General features: G+C 38.3%; 1 protein-coding gene across 1 annotated transcript; it reads left to right on the top strand.

Annotated features, from left to right (window-relative positions):
* The first annotated feature begins 10,855 nt into the window (after positions 1 to 10,855).
* LOC128213752 (putative 3-phosphoinositide-dependent protein kinase 2) lies at positions 10,856 to 15,343 on the top strand. Its single transcript, XM_052919793.1, has 8 exons — positions 10,856 to 11,170; positions 11,588 to 11,643; positions 13,055 to 13,156; positions 13,479 to 13,620; positions 14,149 to 14,312; positions 14,597 to 14,722; positions 14,941 to 15,003; positions 15,203 to 15,343. Exons 1-8 carry the CDS (start codon positions 10,856 to 10,858, stop codon positions 15,312 to 15,314), a joined length of 1,080 nt encoding a protein of 359 aa, XP_052775753.1. The 3' UTR covers positions 15,315 to 15,343.
* The last annotated feature ends 6,316 nt before the right edge of the window (positions 15,344 to 21,659 follow it).

Here is a 21,659-nt window from a genome sequence, read left to right as displayed (position 1 = left end):
TTGGTTAAAGTATCAACAAAGACATATACCAATATCAAGTGTCTTATACAATAAAACACATACAATTTATCCAGAAAATAGCTAATTATAAAATTAACGGCTGATGTTTTGGTTAACAAATTCATTAATTAAACTAAATAACCTTTTTCTCTTTTAGGTTTTCTCTAACTTAAAAAAAACATCAATTGTGCAAGAAATGTTCCCTTGGGTTAACCTTTTAAATATAATAATAAAAAACGTCCAAGCCACGATGAGAAACGATAACTTCTTGCCAAAATCGTTTCTCTTGAAATAAGTTTGAAATAGATTAATAGTGTTGATATTTCCTAGGGCTGATTGACGGCTTACAATCAATGTGAAACTCTGGACGAGTATTGCAAATCCCCTGCAGAATGGCTGTCAATCTGTTGACTTAATTATCTGCAACATGCAAGCTCCACATGCGCGCCTACTCATACAAAGGAAACTGATACTTAATGTTGAAAAGGCAGACAGGATGAAATAGTTTACAACAAAACATGCCTGTGAATTGTTTTTCCTGCAGATTACACTTAACTCGTGTCTGAAACGAGGATTCGTTGAGCTCAAGAAACTTCCTCTCAATCTGCCAGAAAAACCTGCTCATCTACATCCCACCTTACAATTCACTTTTATTTATATAAGTAATTGTATGGCTCTCCAATGTACTATTTGTGAAAATAAAAAAAGTTTGAACCATTATGTATCCAATTTCACGTTTACCCGTTTTTTGTAAAAGACAAACTTTATTAATGTATTTTTGTGTCTTTGTTTTCGTTAATCCCATTTAAGGCAACCGCAAATTTTAGTCAATTTTGATGCTTCTTAAAGAACATGACAAGAGGGCAATGGTTACCCTAAATCGCGTCCCTGAGTTACACACTACTTGACATCAGAATATAGTCTGTGAGTACTTTCTTGCAGCACATTTCAGACATAGGTTGTCTGTTTGTCAAGAAGAACGTTTTTAGATTATTTTCTTTGAAGCTTTTCAATTCAATTGTATTACCGAGACGAAGAGCTAAACGGCGGGGAAGGGGTGCAACACTGTCTACAGTGTCATCATTTTAATAAACCTGGTAAAGGGATTCAACCTAGCTGAGACAAACCTACTTCGAGTGTCATCATGTGAACAAACTATGTAGATGAATAGAAACGGTGGTGGGCAGCTCTACCTTCAGTGTTATCATGTGAACGAACTTGGTAGAGGAATACGAACGGTGTGGGCAGCTCTACCTTCAGTGTTATCATGTGAACGAACTTGGTAGAGGAATACGAACGGTGTGGGCAAACCCTACCTCCAGTGTCATCATTTGAACAAACTTGGCAGAGAAATACAAACAGTGCGGGCAACCCTACCTCCAGTGTCATCATTTGAACAAACTTGGCAGAGAAATACAAACAGTGCGGGCAGCCCTACCTCCAGTGTCATCATTTGAACAAACTTGGTAGAGGAATACAAACAGTGCGGGCAGCCCTACCTTCAGTGTTATCATTTGAACAAACTTGGTAGAGGAATACAAACAGTGCGGGCAGCCCTACCTTCAGTGTTATCATTTGAACAAACTTGGTAGGGGAATACAAACAGTGCGGGCAGCCCTACCTTCAGTGTTATCATTTGAACAAACTTGGTAGGGGAATACAAACAGTGCGGGCAGCCCTACCTCCAGTGTCATCATTTGAACAAACTTGGTAGGGGAATACAAACAGTGCGGGCAGCCCTACCTTCAGTGTTATCATTTGAACAAACTTGGTAGGGGAATACAAACAGTGCGGGCAGCCCTACCTTCAGTGTTATCATTTGAACAAACTTGGTAGGGGAATACAAACAGTGCGGGCAGCCCTACCTTCAGTGTCATCATTTAAACAAACTTGGTAGGGGAATACAAACAGTGCGGGCAGCCCTACCTTCAGTGTTATCATTTGAACAAACTTGGTAGGGGAATACAAACAGTGCGGGCAGCCCTACCTTCAGTGTTATCATTTGAACAAACTTGGTAGGGGAATACAAACAGTGCGGGCAGCCCTACCTTCTGTGTTATCATTTGAACAAACTTGGTAGGGGAATACAAACAGTGCGGGCAGCCCTACCTTCAGTGTCATCATTTGAACAAACTTGGTAGGGGAATACAAACAGTGCGGGCAGCCCTACCTTCTGTGTTATCATTTGAACAAACTTGGCAGAGAAATACAAACAGTGCGGGCAACCCTACCTCCAGTGTCATTATTTGAACAATTTGGTAGAGAGATACAAACGCTGGGGGCAATCCTTCATCGAGTGTAATCATTTGAACAAACTTGATAGTTGAAAACAAACCCCGGGGGCAACCCTACCTCCAATGTCATCATTTGAACGAGCTTGCTAGAGGAATACGGTGAAGGTAAGCATGCCTCCCGTGTCACCATTTGAAAACAAAATTGGAAGATGAATACAAACGCTTGGGGCAACCCTACATCGAGTGTCGTCATTTGAACAAATTTGGTAAATGAATACATACGATGGTGGAATCCCTGCCTGCAGCGTTGTCGTTTGAACACACTTGTTAGAGGACTGCAGAACAGCTGTTGATGGCAAATAAAGCTCATGCCAAATCACGATATAAGTAGATATTAATTATTCGATGGCAAAGATAAAACCATAAGATTATATAACCTGAGCATTTCATATCGACAATGCCGTTGATATTTTAACGCCAACACCGAATTTTCAGCGTAAGACATGTTAGCATATTTATCTGTAAGATCAATTCATTACCTTTACATTGATATCGCCTAATTATTATATGTGAATTATTAGGAAACAATGTCTGACTGCAAACATGTCTAGTAATTGATACTGATATACAAATGGCATAAAAGACAATTGTAATTACTTGCTACTTGATGCTTAAAGAAATGAATGTGAGTGGACAAAGACATGTTGACAACTGGACGATAGTGCTTTTAAAGGTTCCATTACTAAGTACATAATGAAGCTTCGATCCTAAACATCAAAGATGATCGGGGAATCTAAGTACTCTAAATGTGTTTCACGCAGTCAAAGTAAGGCCTAGGTCAGGAGGGAGCTCTTACAGTGGAGTAGCAACAAATATCGCCGAAACGTAAATGTGAAACCCTTGTATTGCGACTGGTTCTTCACAAGTAGAGATCAATGGCATGTCTCCTGTGATTTCGTTTCCAATTGTGATGCTGGGTTTAAAATCTAGTATATATGGACGCCCAGAGAATTCAAAAGTTAGAAACCACATAGTAGAATTAAAATTTTGATAGAATAAAGAATGATGTCCAAATGTATCAAAATACTTTTTTCAACGTTCTATGTTCAATGCTGAAGGCACTGTATTGAAAACAATGATAAAATCGCCAATGCAATTGTGTCATAGTGTAATCCTTAAAAAACTGTTTGGAATAAGGATGAATCACGCTTAATTCGGTACAGATTTTCAAAAAGCAAAATCAAAGGTCAATCATGTGCTAAAGTATATAGATCAAGCAAGGAGACGCATAAACCATATGTCTATGTAAAAGGAGAGCGCTCATCCCTTGAGAAACAAAAAACCAAAACGGCAACTGCGCCATATGTTTATTGCGGGCCGTATATTTAATACGTGGTGAGTAAAAGGTTTATGGAGACTTAAGAACTTGGTTGAAAATATGCGTCTCTTTTTCCCAAAAAAATCAAGTACTTTTGAGCTGAGCAGACACAGTCAATGTTTCCCTTGAATACATGAGTTGTCGTTCTTACCATAATGATTGTATCGTCATTAGATAAACGGTTGATAGTTAAAGAATGATGTCCAAATGTATCAAAAGACTTTTTCAACGTGCAATGTTCAATGCTGATGTCATTGTATTGAAAACTATGATAAAATCGCAAATGCAATTGTGTCATAGTGTAATCCTTAATAAAACTGTTTGGAATAAGAATGAATCACGCTTAATTCGGTACAGATTATCTCAAAGCAAAATCGAAGGTAAATCATGTGCTAAAGTATATAAACCAAGCAAGGAGAGGCATAAACCATAAGTCTATGTTGCAGGGGAGCGCTCATCCCGTGAGAAACAAATGAGCAAAACGGCAACTGCGCCATATGTTTATATTATATTATTACGAAAAAGTATTGAATTTTGTGGGTTTTCGTGTTTGTTGGGTATATCTTTAGCTGAGTTTAAAGATGCACTAGTACTCCCAAATAAGAATTAACACATTTAATACAATTGTTTAAATATACCAAAAAGAGTGAACAAATGTCGACAAAGAATTGAATTTTGTGGGTTTTCGTGTTTGTTGTGTACACCTATAGCTAAGCTTAAAAGACAATGTAAAATACATTTTAATACTGAAACTTTGCAAAATGATTAAAGAGTGAAACATTGAACATATTGCATAATACAAATTGTAAGTTTATAAATATTCCACAATTCATTTTCTGGGCCTCAGCGGTAGCATGAACACAGTTCGTACATGTATATTGGCCACCTTCAGAACATTTCTTTGAAAATATTTAAAATAGAGTATTTTTCCACACATAGTATTTTAAGTCCGGAACAGTCAAGGGCTCCCGTTTCAATAAGATATCATAGTCGTACACCTTACGCTGCTTACGAGTGCTCAGGTTAAACCGTAAAGTTGCGGACAGAATCTATGAGATAAATGGCCTAACGATATTTTATTGAAACGCAGTATACGCCAGAAACGAGGTTATGCCTGGAAACGAGGTTACGCCTGGAAACGAGGTTACGCCTGGAAACTTACGATCTTTAGCCTAACGATCTGTTTTTAAACGGGGCCCTGGACGAAAACATATGGGATGAGGGTAGGGGGCAAGGATGGGTACGAATTTTGCAATGGTTTAACTTTTTTGTTTACGGTTACCAATGGTACCTTTTCTAAAATTGTTTTCAGTTTTCTTTTGCCGCTACCATGAAAACTAGAGTTTTAGGTGCACTACAATTATTTTTACAAACCTTAAAGATAACTATTTATTCACTGTATTTGAATGCTTCACTAGGAACATTGGTCTAACGGTAAAGGGCTTTCAGCAGTAAAATGTGGTTGTTATCATTACTTAGTTTTAAGGATATGTAAAAAAATGTATCCTTTGCAACATGTCTTGGTGTGATAACGAGTTGAGCAAATTTAGTAAAAGGATAATTATCAAAGATTTGTTGAATTATTTTGCTTTAACGGAAAAAAATATATGAATATTTGTTGTTTATGAATGTTTAAAACTATACAGTAAACGATTTGCTGTGCCTTCTTGATACATTCTTTACAAAGAAGATATTATTTAAAGTATATAGTATAGTATAATGGCATATGTAATATGTGATTTGTTGATGTAGCATGTACTGTATGTTTTTATGACCTATGGCAGTGTACGAATAAAACTATCGATCTAATCCATTTCCTGGCAACATGTCTTAAAATAAAACCAATCGTCACAAAGCGGCAAGACATAGTTGAATGGACAGATGCATTAAGCTCGTGCTTACTTTTGAACCTTAAGAATGAGTTCTGTTCATTTGGTGGTCTATGAGAAAATCTTTCCTTCAAGTCTTGCATTTTAATGATTATTTATCCTCTTACGAACATAACCTGTGTACTTCCTACAGTACTGTTACTGTTTAGTCCCATAGCATATTCATTTACAGCGTCTGGTTGAATGATACTCATTACTGACAGAAAATAATTAGACGGGCTTGAAAGTTTCACCGTCAATATGAACGACCTATAATCTAGGGATTCAATGTATAAGTACGCTAAATAAATCTTTGAACAATACGAAAAATAATCGTAAATTAATCTGAAAATACTGTCAACCTTTATAAAGACTTAAACCTTGACTTTTTGACAAAACAAAAAAAAAACACCTTTAAACTCGATATGCATTGTGACAAGTCTTAAAGAGGACGAGCTGTGACGACCATCAAAACAGATTGGTACTCAAATGACGAAGAAATAAGATAGATATTTTCTTTCTTTTTTTTCATGGACTTTTTTGTTTATTAAACATTTAGTACTAAATATAGACAAAAATGGGAAAATAACATGTATACGTACATAAAAGTTTTATACTGTATCGCTTTAAACGCTGAACAATTATCCATGATTTCAAAGAAAAGAAAATAGACATGCAAGTGTATCACGAATTGTAAGCTTAATAATGAACTATTATTCTAGTATTATAATTTTATTAGAAATTTTGTTACAATAGAAAACGTTCTACAACTGTCCAAATACACTTCTTCTTATCTGATAAGTTTGTGTTATTATAAATGTCCAGAGCAAGGCTAAGGCTATTATTAAACCCTGGAACTGTTGGAACTTTTTTTTCTTTTATAAAGATTTTTTTTTATTCTAGGAACAATATGTCAAACCTGAAATTATTATTTCTAGACCCTAGCAAAACAAACATATTATGACAATATTTGAATCAATGGAATACACTTTTTGTTAAATATGCTATAGTAAAGTCTGTATTTTATTACAATTCCAAAAAACAGACGAAGCAGAGTTTCTTCACAGCGTTCACAAAAAGAACATAGCTTATCATCAACTAGTTTCATTTTACATTAGCAACAATTTTGTTGGTAGTATTCTGTGAACTATTCTTGTCTGTAACCATTGAATAAACGAGTCTCTTGTGCAATAGAATACATAACATATATGCAACTTTCCATTTTATAATGATATTTTCATAAAAAAAACACCCACTTTGGTTGACTAGTTGGTATATCAGTGTTTTTAATAAACGCCGTTGTATAGAAATCTATTAAGGTCCTGTTTTACCCAAATAGGATATAAATTACATTTATACATGGATTATTACATAAAGCAAAGTCAATATCTCTTAAAACAATGCTCTTTTTCTTCATATATGAATTTATTGCACATTAAAGTCCATTGTAATATAAAAAGTTCAATGCCAACAATCAGACCATACATTTTACCATTTAAATCGAATAAGTCTTTTACATAGTGTAACCCCTTACTAAAAAGACGTGTATTAATAAATGAAACAGATTGGTACTCATATAACGATTAGAGAGAGTTGCGGAATATTATGTGTTGACCTTGTTTATTTTGTCCTGACTGTTAATAATTTAAGACACGATCTGATCGTTAACATACAGTAGCAGTTGGCAATCATCCTTTACAAGTGTATTTTGTAAGATCTAATTAGTTAATATCAGCGTTTTAATGTTTATGGCTAGACTTTGACCGACGTTAGATGTCACAATATATTTTCCTGCCAGACCTATTTGAATAATGCCTAGTGCTGAATTGCAAACTCGTCTAATTGCTAATGCAATAAACACAACTTAGAAAAAGTGAGAAACAAATCAATTCGTTCTTTTTTATGAACATTGTGTATTATAGTGCTCTGCCGAGAATGTAAGACCACATTATACCTGAAATAATGACATTGAAGGTGACCTATCACCGTTATATCATGGATTCTCTGAGACGGGCTTATGGTATTCTGTGTACAATTAAATGAATTGTGGACGCCTTGTTACCCATAGTATGTGTGTATCGTTAACCACGTTACAGTCTAAATTTCAATGATTATGGGGAACTACTTCTAAGAGCAGTCACCCATAGTCCCTTATGTGTCAATCCGATCTTGTCATTGTTCAGTTTAATTTCGCCCCGTCCAGACGTCAAGTATAAGACTAACAAAACCCATCACCTCCTCAAAACATACTCGATAGCGCCACCACCACTCGATAGCGCCACCACTACTCGAATGCGCCACCACTACTCGACAGCACCACCACTACTCGACAGAACCACCACTACTCGAATGCGCCACCACTACTCGACAGCACCACCACTACTCGATAGCGCCACCACTACTCGATAGCGCCACCACTACTCGATAGCGCCACCACTACTCGACAGCACCACCACTACTAGACTGCGCTACCACTACTCGACAGCGCCACCACTACTCGTGGGATAGACATCATGGCAGATCTTGGTTGAAAGATCTTTTTTCGCGCATGAAATTGATCCTAACATGTTTTAAATGAATTCCCACACTGCATAGGTCGAACATCGAACAGTAGTGTCTTATGCAGTGTAAACTGCAGTGTGTAAACTTCAATGTAAACTGCAATTTGTAAACTGAAATGTGTAACCTGCAATATGTTAACTGCAACGTGAACTGTCTCGCAATGTAGACTGCATGAATTGAAATGTAACTGCAATGTGTAAACTGTAATGTGTAAACTGAAAAAAAAACTGCGATGTCAATTTCGATGTGTAATCTGGACTGTGAACTGCACTGTATAAACTCGACTGTAAACTACACTGTGAACTGCGATGTGTAGACTGGACTGTGAACTGCGGTGTGTAAACTGCAATGTGAACTGCGGTGTGTAGACTACACTGTGAACTGCGATGTGTAGACTACACTGTGAACTGCGGTGTGTAGACTACACTGTGAACTGCGATGTGTAGACTACACTGTGAACTGCGTTGTGTAGACTACACTGTGAACTGCGAAGTGTAGACTGCACTGTGAACTGCGGTGTGTAGACTACACTGTGAACTGCGATGTGTAGACTATACTGTGAACTGCGGTTTGTAGACTGGACTGTGAACTGCGGTGTGTAAACTACACTGTGAACTGCGATGTGTAGACTGCATTGTGAACTGCGGTGTGTAGACTGCACTGTGAACTGCGGTGTGTAGACTACACTGTGAACTGCGATGTGTAGACTGCACTGTGAACTGCGGTGTGTAGACTACACTGTGAACTGCGGTGTGTAGACTACACTGTGAACTGCGGTGTGTAGACTACACTGTGAACTGCGATGTGTAGACTGGACTGTGAACTGCGATGTGTAGACTACACTGTGAACTGCGGTGTGTAGACTGGACTGTGAACTGCGATGTGTAGACTACACTGTGAACTGCGGTGTGTAGACTGCAATGTGAACTGCGGTGTGTAGACTGCAATGTGAACTGCGGTGTGTAGACTGCAATGTGAACTGCGGTGTGTAGACTGCAATGTGAACTGCGGTGTGTAAACTACACTGTATTTGTAAACCGTCTATAACGCTTTTAACATCTCATGAACTTGTTGGTTTATTAAAAATTAACTACTTTGGGCGAAAGGTAATGAAAATAATGAGTTGAATAAAATAGAAAATTCGTGCAGTCTCCTCGTTTTTTCAAAACAGTGCAAGAGAAACGGCTTCAGGTTAAATGTTCAAGGTCTTACCGGCCAAACACATACCAGCAGTTTCAGCGGTTTTGGCCTTTACTTTTTGGAATATAAATTGCGTATTTTTCTACTATGCTATTATTTTGAATTATCTCATTTTCAACGACAGAAAATAAAATACTGGGAGCACTTGGGATCCGGCTGTTGATCGAACTCAGTCGAACTATTCTTCAAATAAATATTGTAACAAAGATTTGTAAAGATTGGATACGAAATGCTTACATAAGAACACGGGCGGTATAGAAAGTGTGCCGTCGAGGGCGGTGACACCGGCGCCGGACAACATGATACCAATAATAATGTCTGCCATATTACGTAGGCAACATATCAAAATCATGGGGAAATGGGCAAGCACTTTATACAACAGGATGGTCACCATACCTATGCATATCGATGGATGTACAATATCGATAGCCCCATATAAAAGTACGCATCTCATAAGAAAAATATTTCCACGATAAGAAAAACCATCAAAACATGTATTTATCAAGAAATGATTATATAGCATGTGTCAGTGGCATATAAGTCACTCACGATAATATGATAATAATTCCCTTTTACCTGTGTATTCGAGCCAATTAATAAAATGTTATCTTTTATCCATACATATAAGCGTAAATTGCGTTTTATTCAAAATAATGGAATTAAATACTAGAAGTACATACACGATCATTACAGCACTGACCTGCATTCATGGTTGACGCGAGTAAATCCATTAGCAGCATCAATTAGAGAAAAACAAACATGTGCACTGATGAGATCAGAATTGAAAAGATAATAAAGGCTGATATGACATTTCATGCAGACACTGCATCTTTTACAGCGCTATCTTGGAACCGCTTAATCAATTTATTGGTTTCATGGTTAACACGTAATGTTTGCTTCTACTGGATTCTTGTCCATCATAATTATAACTGAAACGAGACAATGTGGCATTAAACACAAATTATTGTTTTATAACACTTACAAATTAAATTTTGCAAGACATAATAGTGGCTTCTTAGTGATTGTAATCCTGTTAAAAGTGTTGATGTTTTGGCGAGACTAGTTCTTCGAGTCTGATTTTATTTCTTAGCTATACTGTCGGCGGTGCGTTATACCTTTACATGTGCTTACAAGACGATCAATTTCCCTTCACTTTACCTTAACCTTATATGTATTTTAAGTTATAAGTAAAGCAGACAATTGACAACAATTTAACGTTATGATTTATTTAGCTGTGCAGTTAGCTATACATACGACATTGGGTATTCAAAATTGTCTTGCTGGAACGCAATTGGACATTCACAAATGAATGTCTTACTGGCACGACATTGGACATTGGATATTCAAAAAAATATATCTTGCTGAATGTATGTTAATGTTGTCTCTCTGTCTGTATGTCTGTCTGTCTTTATGTATGTCTGTCTGACATAATATTTTACCGTTTAATCCATTTATGGGTTTTAATACTGTTACGTTTGTTTCATTATCTCACGTCAACGATGCTCACGTCAAGTTTAGAATAAAAAGGCGCGCAAACGACTGTTGCAACTCAATGACGTCAACGTAGTGTACCTTCTCGTTTCCACTTCCGGTATTAGACGGAAAGAAACAATATGTCGCGAAAGACCGGTGACAAAGCGTCTGTAGACGCAATCACGACCAAACTTAAACAGTGCGCCACTGATCTGAGAACGGCCGAGTCAGAACCAAGTATGGAATCAGATCAGAATAATGGAAGCTTCCGGTATCATATAAAAAGGGGTAAATCGGCTAAACTTCATAAAAAGTTACCATCAATTTTGAAGAAGAAGGACAAAGTTGAGTACTATCTCGTGCCTATCGGAAGTTACATGCAGAGTCCACAAAAGACGTCACCGAAATGGGTTGATATTGCTTCCATCATCGATCAAGGGATCGCCAGCCACAGGGTATAATTAATTAAGTGAAATTACAAATGAACATGATATTTTTGTCCATGCGCATAGCCACGTGAATTCATCAGGATCATGCTGGGTAATGGATATGCACGATTCTAGGGAAATAATTACAGAATGTGGTAGATAATGATCAGTTTTTATCAACGGCCAACAATGATTAATATAGCAAACTCCTTTAATTTTGTCCTCTATTATTGAATGCGCAATCGAACCCATGTCTTACTTTTCATAACTTTTTAAAATAGGTTTTATGCATGTAACTTACATGCGCATCGTGTGGTGCATTATTTAACATGTGAAGGGTTCACGTTTGCACGTCTTTACACGTCAACTATGTTCTGGTAGTGTATGTCTCCAAAACGTAGCAAAGCACTGATTGCAGCAACTGTATAATTATCTAATTTACAGAATCTTAATTCCAACCCGTCCTCGAAGCCTGACATTAGGACAACGTTGAGTTTGGGGTAATATTTGTTATGATATTCGGTGCTCATCTGACAAATATTTAATTATACACGTTGATGTTATTGTTGTTGTTGTTGTTGTTGTTGTTGTTGTTGTTGTTCAGCAATACTCATTGATTTGTATGTGATAAGAAATGTACATTGCGATATCAACAGCAATGTTTTAAAGATGCACTCTTACTCCCAAATAAGATTTACCACAATTAATAATATTGTTTTAATATTCCAAAAAGGATGAATAAATGTCGAAAACAAAGGTTCTTATTAAATAAACGGTTACAATCATGTAATTAGTAATTAATATTTTCCATTAATGCATTATTGAGTAAGTAGTTAAAGGTATATCACTCAAAATTTATGTTTGTTATCCATGTGTATGTATTGATTTTGAATAAGAAGTGTCACTTTAAAAGGTCATCTGTACCAGAAGCTTTCTGGTTGATAAATAGCTGGTGCTGTCTTTGGTTTAGTGGTACAATCTTCAATTATGTAATGACGTGTTTCTGAAAAAAATACCCCATTTTACGATAAAATGAACTTTGAATAATATGTAGCTGCTTCCCGTTGTCTGTACAAATTTAATATCAGATATAAGGGAATTCTTTTCGTCATTGAAAATCGATATTTATTTTTTATGAGAAAAAACCTCTAGGACAAATGCTATATAGATCATAACTGTTTGTTTCAGTGTAAGATCGCGATTTATTTCATACCTGTTAAATATCCGTCTAAAATATTCCGTTCTATAAAAAAAATCCGTATTACTTAATGTGATTTCTGAATCCGTACCTCACAGAAGCATAGTGCGCATCGCAAATCTACGTCCGCAATATAACGCAAATGAAATAGGACGATTGTCGTCGATTTTAAATGCTTTTGTAAAGAAAATCATCGTTATTTGGGGAAAAAACACCTTTAAAGGTAAAATAAAATAAATACTATCATGTTAGTTGGTTGGTCTGTGCGATTATATCACTTTTCGATGCTTGGGTACAGATACATGACACTCTACCTTCAGTCACGTGCGATACGAACTTTTCGCAAGCAACTCGAGGTGATACAGCCCCACAGATCGACCGTAATATTCCCTATATGTTTCACAGAGTAAGCCCCAAAAGCTATATTTCATGAATGGCGTAGTGAATTTTACTGCGATATTACCCAGAAACAGACATATTTTTTCGTCGTTTTTTCGTCTTTTTCTTACAAGTAAATTGCATTTTGTTCAAAAGCGCCGAATTGTATGCGAACATAACGTTTTCTCAGAAATGACGTCGATGAAATAATGTGTGGATGCGTTCGATGTGAACACATGCTTCAACAAACATCGCTATTGGGAGTTGGTGATTTGAATAAGATCGCATGTTCACATTGGCCTGTTTTGAAACTCGTCCGGTGTCCTTTGTTTCAGGACGCTGACATCTGTACTGGCCAAGATGCACATGTACTCGGTACTTCCCGTTTCCGGTCATATGACTAGCCTGCAGACGCTCCTGGAGAAGAATGCACAGACGTACGTTATCTGTATGCTGTTGTTCTCGTTCGACCTTAGCTGCGTCTAACGTCTTCCACAATAACGAGCACGTAGAAGCTTAGCATTGAACCGCAGCAATTTCATAAATTACTGATGGTCATTGGGGAAGTTTTAAGGTCAGTTAAATCTGAGCAACATAATATCAACGGTTTTTAGAAAGTTGTTTCCCTTATTATATATTGGCTATCGTTTACTAGCGCAGAGGGTTTTACAAAAAAGCTTCAAATGAGCTCAAACATATGATGTTTGTTGGTTTCGCTGGTGTTCATTAACGTAAGTCAAAGTTTGCGTATATTTGTAGACGACAGTTTGCTGAGACGCATGCGAAGTTCGTCTGCGTGAACCTGGCGCTGGCTTTACAGTTCCTGCACGAGAAGGGCGTGGTACACGGCTCCCTGCGCCCCCGCAAGGTCATCTTCAACAACAAGGGATATCCCTTCCTGGTCGGTCAATTTAAAAAATACTGCATTCAACTTTAAAAATTCCGAACACATTGTTGCATTGTCATTTGTCACGTGTTACATACAATGAAAGAACTACATTCTTTTCGACACGTTTTTCATCATAAGTCACATGTGACAAATGACGATTCAACGATGTGTTTGGAATGCATATGCTTTTATTTGTATTCGTATTCCGATGAACAAAGCATCTTTGGAGCTCCTCTGATAATACTAAAACCACGCTTGTGATTGATCACGTCACGTTTTATCGCCTTAATATGTATGACGTGGGCGAAACGACGGAATTGACGCTGCCGCTGTTTAAACAGCGAATTTAAACAAACTTTCAATTGTCTTTGGAATGTGTTTTTACCGTAGTAGTCGGATTATCTTACAGAAATATTGCAAACAATGACATTGAATTTTAGAATAAATACAATGCACGTATGACCAAATGTTTTCAGTTACCGATGCACTGCAATGCTTTAACTTTCAATATTGATGATATTGATTTGCGCTCTCCTGCAGACGGGCCTGGGTACGGCGGACTTCCACAAGCAGCGACCGAGCCGCCCTCGAGAGCTGCTAGAGCTGGCCTACACGCCGTCGGAATTGCTGTATGACGAAATCGCGGAGCCTCATTCTGACATTTTCCCAATGGGCTGCCTCGTGTATGCCATGATCTTTGGCACGTGAGTATATTGCAACGGGGGGGGGGGGGGGGGGGGGGGTACATAAGGAGTCCTAGACAGATTCTACAGGGTTACATCGGGGGTCGTGGACAAAGGCTATTTGGTAACATAAGGAGTCGTGGACAAATGCTACTGAGTTATATAGGGATCTGTGGACAGATGCTCCTAGGCTTAATCGAATGTATGAGTCAGTTATCAATATTGTGTTGCTTCGTACCGTCAGCAATCTGCGTGAAGAGTTGTTGCTGATTTTCATTTTTACAAATACAACGCTCGTGTTCTAGGCCACCTCACCAGGGTCCGGACCTGGCGGCGACCCGGCGGAATATTCTTTCGAAGACCTACTTGCCGCCCTTTGCTCCTGACACTATCTCCGGTCCCGGCCACCGCTTCATTCTTCGGTGCATTCGGTATGTGGTTTTAGGTTGTACTTATTATGGCGTTCGTTCTGCTAGCACTTTCTGTTCTTTTACCTTATTTAGTAATGGTTGTATAGGTTGTGTAGTTAAGTGTATAAGAAGATCTGTGAACAACCTTATTATGAATTAAGCTACCTAAAATATATTCAAGCGAAATATTGAATTGCTCTTCCAATGAATGTAAACTAATACGAGCGTGAACGTTGTAGGAGGGATGAGGACCGGCGGTTCAGCCTACTCCGAATGGACGGGCCTCTCTCCGACTATTCTTCGTAAGTATAGTTGTTCGCCAACCATGTAGATTCTTAATGTTGACCTTTGAATCATCGAAACACTGGCTCCTGCATAAAAGAATCTTCGTTTAATTACTTTGTTTGGGTTAATTCAAGTCACAGAATTGCAATGTTGTTTTGTAAATTGTAAAACATTGCTCAGTCTACTGTAGATATAGCTACTGTGCTGATGTTACAGGTGGTTTACCGGCGTTCCAGAGGAGAAACTGTACCGCCAGACGCTGCCGTCACCTATACTTCCGGTCATCCGGGCTCTACACACTACGCCCGGTGAACAGGAAACCAAATAAAAAGCATACACTGTTCGCCTTCACTTGTACATTATCTCATAATGTGACACGGAGTATTACAGTTAATATTGGAAACTCTAGATTTACTCTTCAGATGGACAGCTTGCCTTATGTCCCTTTTGCAACACTGTATCGGCTAGAACTCAGACCAATCAAATGTTGATAAAGAATAAATTTGCGAAAAAGTATTTTTTGACTGCGATTATAAGAAGCATTCCATGTTTTAAATAAAGAGAACCAATTATTCCATTTTGAATTGAATTGCACTGTAAAGACCGGAGGTTTTGCAATCTCTCAACATAAAAACATCCTGGACCGCCCCCAGTGCCCTGATATACATATTAGTGAAGCTTTATTTTTTAAAGAATTTATTTCATAACTAATAACTAACATTTGTATATAGAGATTCAAATACAACGAAACATAAATAATTAAATACACTTGAAGATATAGACAGAAACAAGAAATGCCATTCATTCGAGATGGGGCAACAATAGTGAAATATCTTTACAATTATAATACAATTATAATTGATAATTACTGATTTTGCACAGCTAACAAATTTCAAAGATTTTTCCCAGACATCAACCATTATATTCGTGGGTTCATACATAATGTTCGTGGGTTCTACCATTATGTTCGTGGGTTCAACCATTATGCGCGTTCAATCATACTGTTTTTGTGTTCAACTATAATGTTCGTTGGTTCAACCATTATACTCGTGGGATCAACCATTATGCTCGTGGGATTAACCATTATGCTCGTGGGTTTACCATTATGTTCGTGGGATTAACCATTTTGCTCGTGGGTTTAACCATTATGCTCGTGGGATCAACCATTTTGCTCGTGGGTTCTACCATTATGCTCGTGGGATCAACCATTATGCTCGTGGGTTCTACCATTTTTCTCGTGGGATCAACCATTATGCTCGTGAGTTCTACCATTATGCTCGTGGGATCAACCATTGAGCGTTATGTACAAGAAATTTGACAAAACAAAAAATATATATACAAAGACACATGTAAACAACTTTCGCCCATGTAAAATGGGCCAACTTGGCAATACCTAAAACATAAAATGAATGACAAAACATGAAATTGTATACAATGAATATTGGTGAAATGATATTGGGATAAATGTTTTATACAAATAAAGAGTAAATGACATCGCTCTCTTACTTATGTACATTAGCAAAGAACTCGCTCGCGGACACGTGTGTAGATAGTCAGTCAGGTGGCATCTTATATGATCGAATGTTATGGATATTCGTTGCAATAAGCAGATAACAATAATACATATGCGACTTCCAAAACATTAAAGAAAACGAATTTGAAGAAAAACAGCAATAAATACAAAATATCACAAGTTCAAATAGATCACTTCTCGTTCGTATCACAGGACCAAATGTGCAAAACTTAACAAACTTAGAAAATAATATGCAGCGGAGAAAATCATTGACAAGTATTTTCGCACCAAATATAACGGTGGACAGTTCTCTTTTGTATACTTAAGCTAAATATTTAGAATCTGTATTTTAAAAACAGCATCGCACAGTTGAAATAACAACAACATCGCCAGCGGATGACAACGCCCGTCCGTTCATAATAGACGCAACACATATCTAAGCCATTGGTGTATAACATGCTATACGTGTATGTTTAGGGACTTGTAACTTATGGACTAAGATGCTCATACAGTGGTTATTTTCTACATGGTCTGACAACCGATGACGACAACAGCGCTATGACACTGACTCAACATTTCCCTTCGAAAAACAGGGGAGCTAACCCAAACACGTCGTAAGAAAAAAAGTGATTTCTGGAATTATTAGAAACAAATGTTAAATTAGCCAAATCCAAACACAAATCCACATGTTGTTCACTTCCCTATATGGGAGGTGTGTTTAGCAGGATTTTTTATGCATTGAAAATTTGAGTGGCGAACCGCAGGTGGGACAGTTCGGGTAGGTTTTCACCTCCTTTCTTGGGATGTGCCAACACCGGCTGCACCGGAGACGATATTTCTTGTACCTGCAGCAGAGGAAGGTGGGCTTGGTTGGAAATATTTGGATTAGGCGGCTTGCTAGTGTTCTTGGTTCTTATCAAGGCTATAAATAGTGCACAGGTTATTGTACACCTATTGAAGCATCGTGACGCTACATGGCATTGGTGGTTTCGAAACTTACATTCTTAATTTGGCCCAAAAAAATAATGCCACAATGAAAAAAATATTTTCCTACTCCGTACCTGATGCCGCAGGCGTTACAAAGCGGTGTTCCGTCTTCCGAATCTCGCCACAGGGGGGTCCGCCGGGTCTTGCACGAGGCACACGTCTTCACTGAAACAAGTACACGGTATACAAACTACAGACATGACAACATCTGTCTATGAATTGATATATTCTTCTGTCTACAAAATCATACATGTTAGATATTTTTTCTATCTATGACTTTGTATATAGTAGACTACTGCATATTGTAGACAAATTATTCTATTTACCACTTGGTATATTATAGACTATAAGTATCTATCATGTGTTTCCGGTACGGATAGAAAAATCCGACCCGAGGGCACGTGCGTAAGCCGGTAACGATGCTTGCCGTTGATATATTGTAGACAACTCCTTCAGTCAGCGACTTGGTATATCGTAGACAACTCCTTCAGTCAACGACTTGGTATATTGTAGACGAATCCTTCAGTCAACGACTTGGTATATTGTAGTCAACGAATTGGTATATCGTAGACAACTCCTTCAGTCAACGACTTGGTATATCGTAGACAACTCCTTCAGTCAACGACTTGGTATATCGTAGACGAATCCTTCAGTCAATGACTTGGTATATCGTAGACTAATCCTTCAGTCAACGACTTGGTATATCGTAGACTAATCCTTCAGTCAACGACTTGGTATATCGTAGACTAATCCTTCAGTCTACGACTTGGTATATCGTAGACTAATCCTTCAGTCTACGACTTGGTATATCGTAGACTAATCCTTCATTCTACGACTTGGTATATCGTATACGAATCCTTCATTCTACGACTTGGTATATCGTCGACGAATCCGTCAGTCTACGACTTGGTATATCGTAGACTAATCATTCATTCTACGACATGGACTATTGTAGACGAATCCTTCAGTCAACGACTTGGTATATTGTTGACTAATCCTTCAGTCTACGACTTGGTATATCGTAGACTAATCCTTCATTCTACGACTTGGTATATCGTAGACGAATCCTTCAGTCTACGACTTGGTATATCGTAGACTAATCATTCATTCTACGACATGGACTTTTGTAGACGAATCCTTCAGTCAACGACTTGGTATCATGAAGACATATTCTTGGACATAAATACACACGTCGGAAAACTACTGCTCTTTTTATCAAGGCAAATAACTCAGCAAGTGGAATAGCCATACCATGTAGTATATGGGACTTGCCATGTTTATGCACATTGGCCACTGTGAGCATGTTCAATTTGAATGATTTCCAACATAAGTGTTTGCACGACATTAATGACGGTATTGTTGCCAACAACACCAAGGCTATAACAAAAGCTTTAACAATAAGTTTTTGTTTTAAGTTAAGAAGTGTTGTCCTACCCATGCCGGTCTGCAGTTTGTCCCTGTACGCGGGCTGGCTGCTAAGGGTCACAGGCGCGCTATACGTCTCGCGGACGGCGGGCTTATCAAGCGGAGCCCGTGGATAGTGCACGTGGACATTGCTTGAGTATAAAGGAAGATATTAATAATATTGCAATATAAAAAGCCGCGTATATAATGTAGTATATAAGTATACCTAGAAATTTGTCCCAATATCCGGGAGTTGCAGACGATCAATTACTAAATGAATATCAAAGGTCGGCATGCACTTACAAAGAACTTGAATTATACGGTCTCTATAGTAATCAAACCTAAACGAAGTGTTCTATCAAAATATATTATTTACCTGTAAAATGCTGATAGCTGCAACTTGCTGATCCCTTTTTCATATGACGTTTGCAGCCAAACCGTTGCGCCCTTGAATCTGGGGTCGAATCTTGCCGCGCTGCGGACAGGGTGTTGAGATTTCCGGCGACGTATACGTCTCTGTCTTACGTTGACGGTATTCAAGGCAATGGTTGACCTATCCAGTTCATCAGAAGACGTGTCCGAGCCACTGGAATGGTCACTGGACGATGTTTCACTCCCCTCGCTGTATTTTCCTGTAAGTTTATCAGCACAAGTATTGTTGTTGGTGTCAACATTTGAAGAACCGTCGGTATCACTGATGTCACTGTAAGCCAATAACTGTGGTGAACATGGTTTTACCGGTGCGTTTGTCTCAGTCTCATTTAGTTCATTGATTGCTTTAGTGTAATTAGTTAGTGAAGGACGGTAGAAAGTAGCACCTTTCATATACCCTTCGTTCCGATTATTCATAACTTCTTCAGGCTTTTTCCAGGATTTCGTAGAACCAACAGTTTTGTATTGTGCCGAATTCTCATATAATGGCGCTCGATTCAATAGAGACACGAGGGCACTGTGTTCTATGTTGGACCGTATGGCCGGAAGACTTGATTGACGCTCACATGATGTCGGTATACCCAGCTTACACTCACCACTGGAAGGATTTGCATTGGGTTCGTCAGCATGAATAGTTCTCTGTAGTGGTGTCGGAATTTCTTCCGGCAGGGGCCGAAACATTTGGAAAACTGGCGGGCCCACAATCGACGGCGATGGATCTCCTATTGGCCGCCAGGGGTTGTATACTAGGAAAGGGGCGGTTCCCGGAACCGAGGCCTTTGTGGCCATTTCCGCTGTTGGAATCGGGGAGCCGCCAGAAACACCTAGAAACTCCCGGTGCGGCGTTGGCGCCATTCTATACGGTGTTGAGCAATGATAGTGTTCATATGAAGATGGCTGGAGTTGGTAGAATGAACAAGGTGTAAAGCAGCGAGCGGGCTCGTTGCTGTAACTTGTCAACTGCGGTGGTGTTCTGTAGCTCCCGAGGCGCGCAGGGTCGCTGTCATCATAGTGATGGTCGCAGAACCCACTGTCGTCTCCGAAAGTAGCATTGTCTTGACTGGCAAATGTGCTAAAAGAGGTTTTTCAGGGGAAAATAAATAGAAAACTAAACACAATCAGATAAACAAGATGACAGCTAGATGTATAATGTACTGTTTTGAATCATTCTTGGATCCCTGAGTGGTATTCAGGGGGAGTTTTTGTCCGGTGTCGTTGAGTCTCACACACAATGCCAAAATTTAAAGCTTGAAGATCAATGTCACACTTTAATTCTAAATGGTCAACCATATTTCTTGGCACTTAAACTAGCGATCAGTTTTATAATTGAAAATGTATCTTTAAGAATTAAAAACACAGAAATGAGAATATCCAGCATGATAAAAAAAAACGTACCTTTTGTGAAGCACCTCACGATTATAAGATAGATCTCTGGCATCTTGTGTATTTTCTGGATGTTGATCATACAGCCCCGTGGCCCCTTTTGGTTCAAATCCCTCGGGCACAGGATTAGGTGACCTTAGATAAGTGCCGTCATGGCTCATTGAATATGATTTTCCGCACGATCCGTCCATTCTGAGTAATTTTTTATAACTGTTTCAGCACACGTAAAATGCACAGCTGATTGGTATCGTCTAGGTCGTCTGAATAAACACGCATGTATATATTGTCACTGACACAGGTGTAAGTTCCATGTATATACCGGTTTGCTTGATTGAATAGCCATGGATTGCACGAGGAGTTTTGTGACCGTCAACGTGTGTGGTGTATGATGAGTTAAGTCGCTGTGTATTGTAGTTCACAGGTATATTAAACCTTTATAGAAACTAAAAAAAAACACATAGTTAGCATTTTCTGTAGTAAAAAAAGTTTGCCATGGTAACCAAATAAAAAGTTTATCTTTTTCATTTTTATTTGCTTTAAAACCGGTTCAGCAAATATCGTTATGCTGCATTGTTGTTGAAGTGAACGCCATTTAATTAAAATTAACAGAAACTTAGGCCTGCCGCTCACTTTACGATTGACCATGTTTCCGAAATCGTGGCGATTCTTGCCAATCGTGAATACATTCTCAAAATCCTGGTGCGTTCAATCGAGATGGGCTGGCATGGATGGGATAATAACAAGGGAAAAGGCACTGCATCTTCCACGTTTTCTCTATGTTTATAACTGTGAATAATTCGTAATGATGAATTGATAACTGTTAAGATTATATATGGATACAAACGGTCAGATTGTCAGCAAAAAGTCATCACAATTACAAAATCTAAACAATGTCAATAACCGAAACGTGTCTCCAGTATGGAAGTATTTTTAAGAAAACCTTAAGAAATTTAT

The sequence above is a fragment of the Mya arenaria genome, chromosome 13, assembly GCF_026914265.1.
Source record: "Mya arenaria isolate MELC-2E11 chromosome 13, ASM2691426v1".
NCBI lineage: Eukaryota > Metazoa > Mollusca > Bivalvia > Myida > Myidae > Mya > Mya arenaria.
The sequence above is the reverse complement of the archived record's forward strand: the minus strand, read 5'-3'. Positions and strand labels throughout refer to the sequence as shown.

Coding starts and splice junctions, on each gene's coding strand:
- LOC128213752 (XM_052919793.1), top strand. CDS start 10,856: ATGTCGCGAAAGACCGGTGACAAAGCGTCTGTAGACGCAATCACGACC. Junction 13,157..13,478: donor CTGGAGAAGAATGCACAGAC/GTACGTTATCTG, acceptor GTATATTTGTAG/ACGACAGTTTGCTGAGACGC. Junction 14,313..14,596: donor TATGCCATGATCTTTGGCAC/GTGAGTATATTG, acceptor CTCGTGTTCTAG/GCCACCTCACCAGGGTCCGG.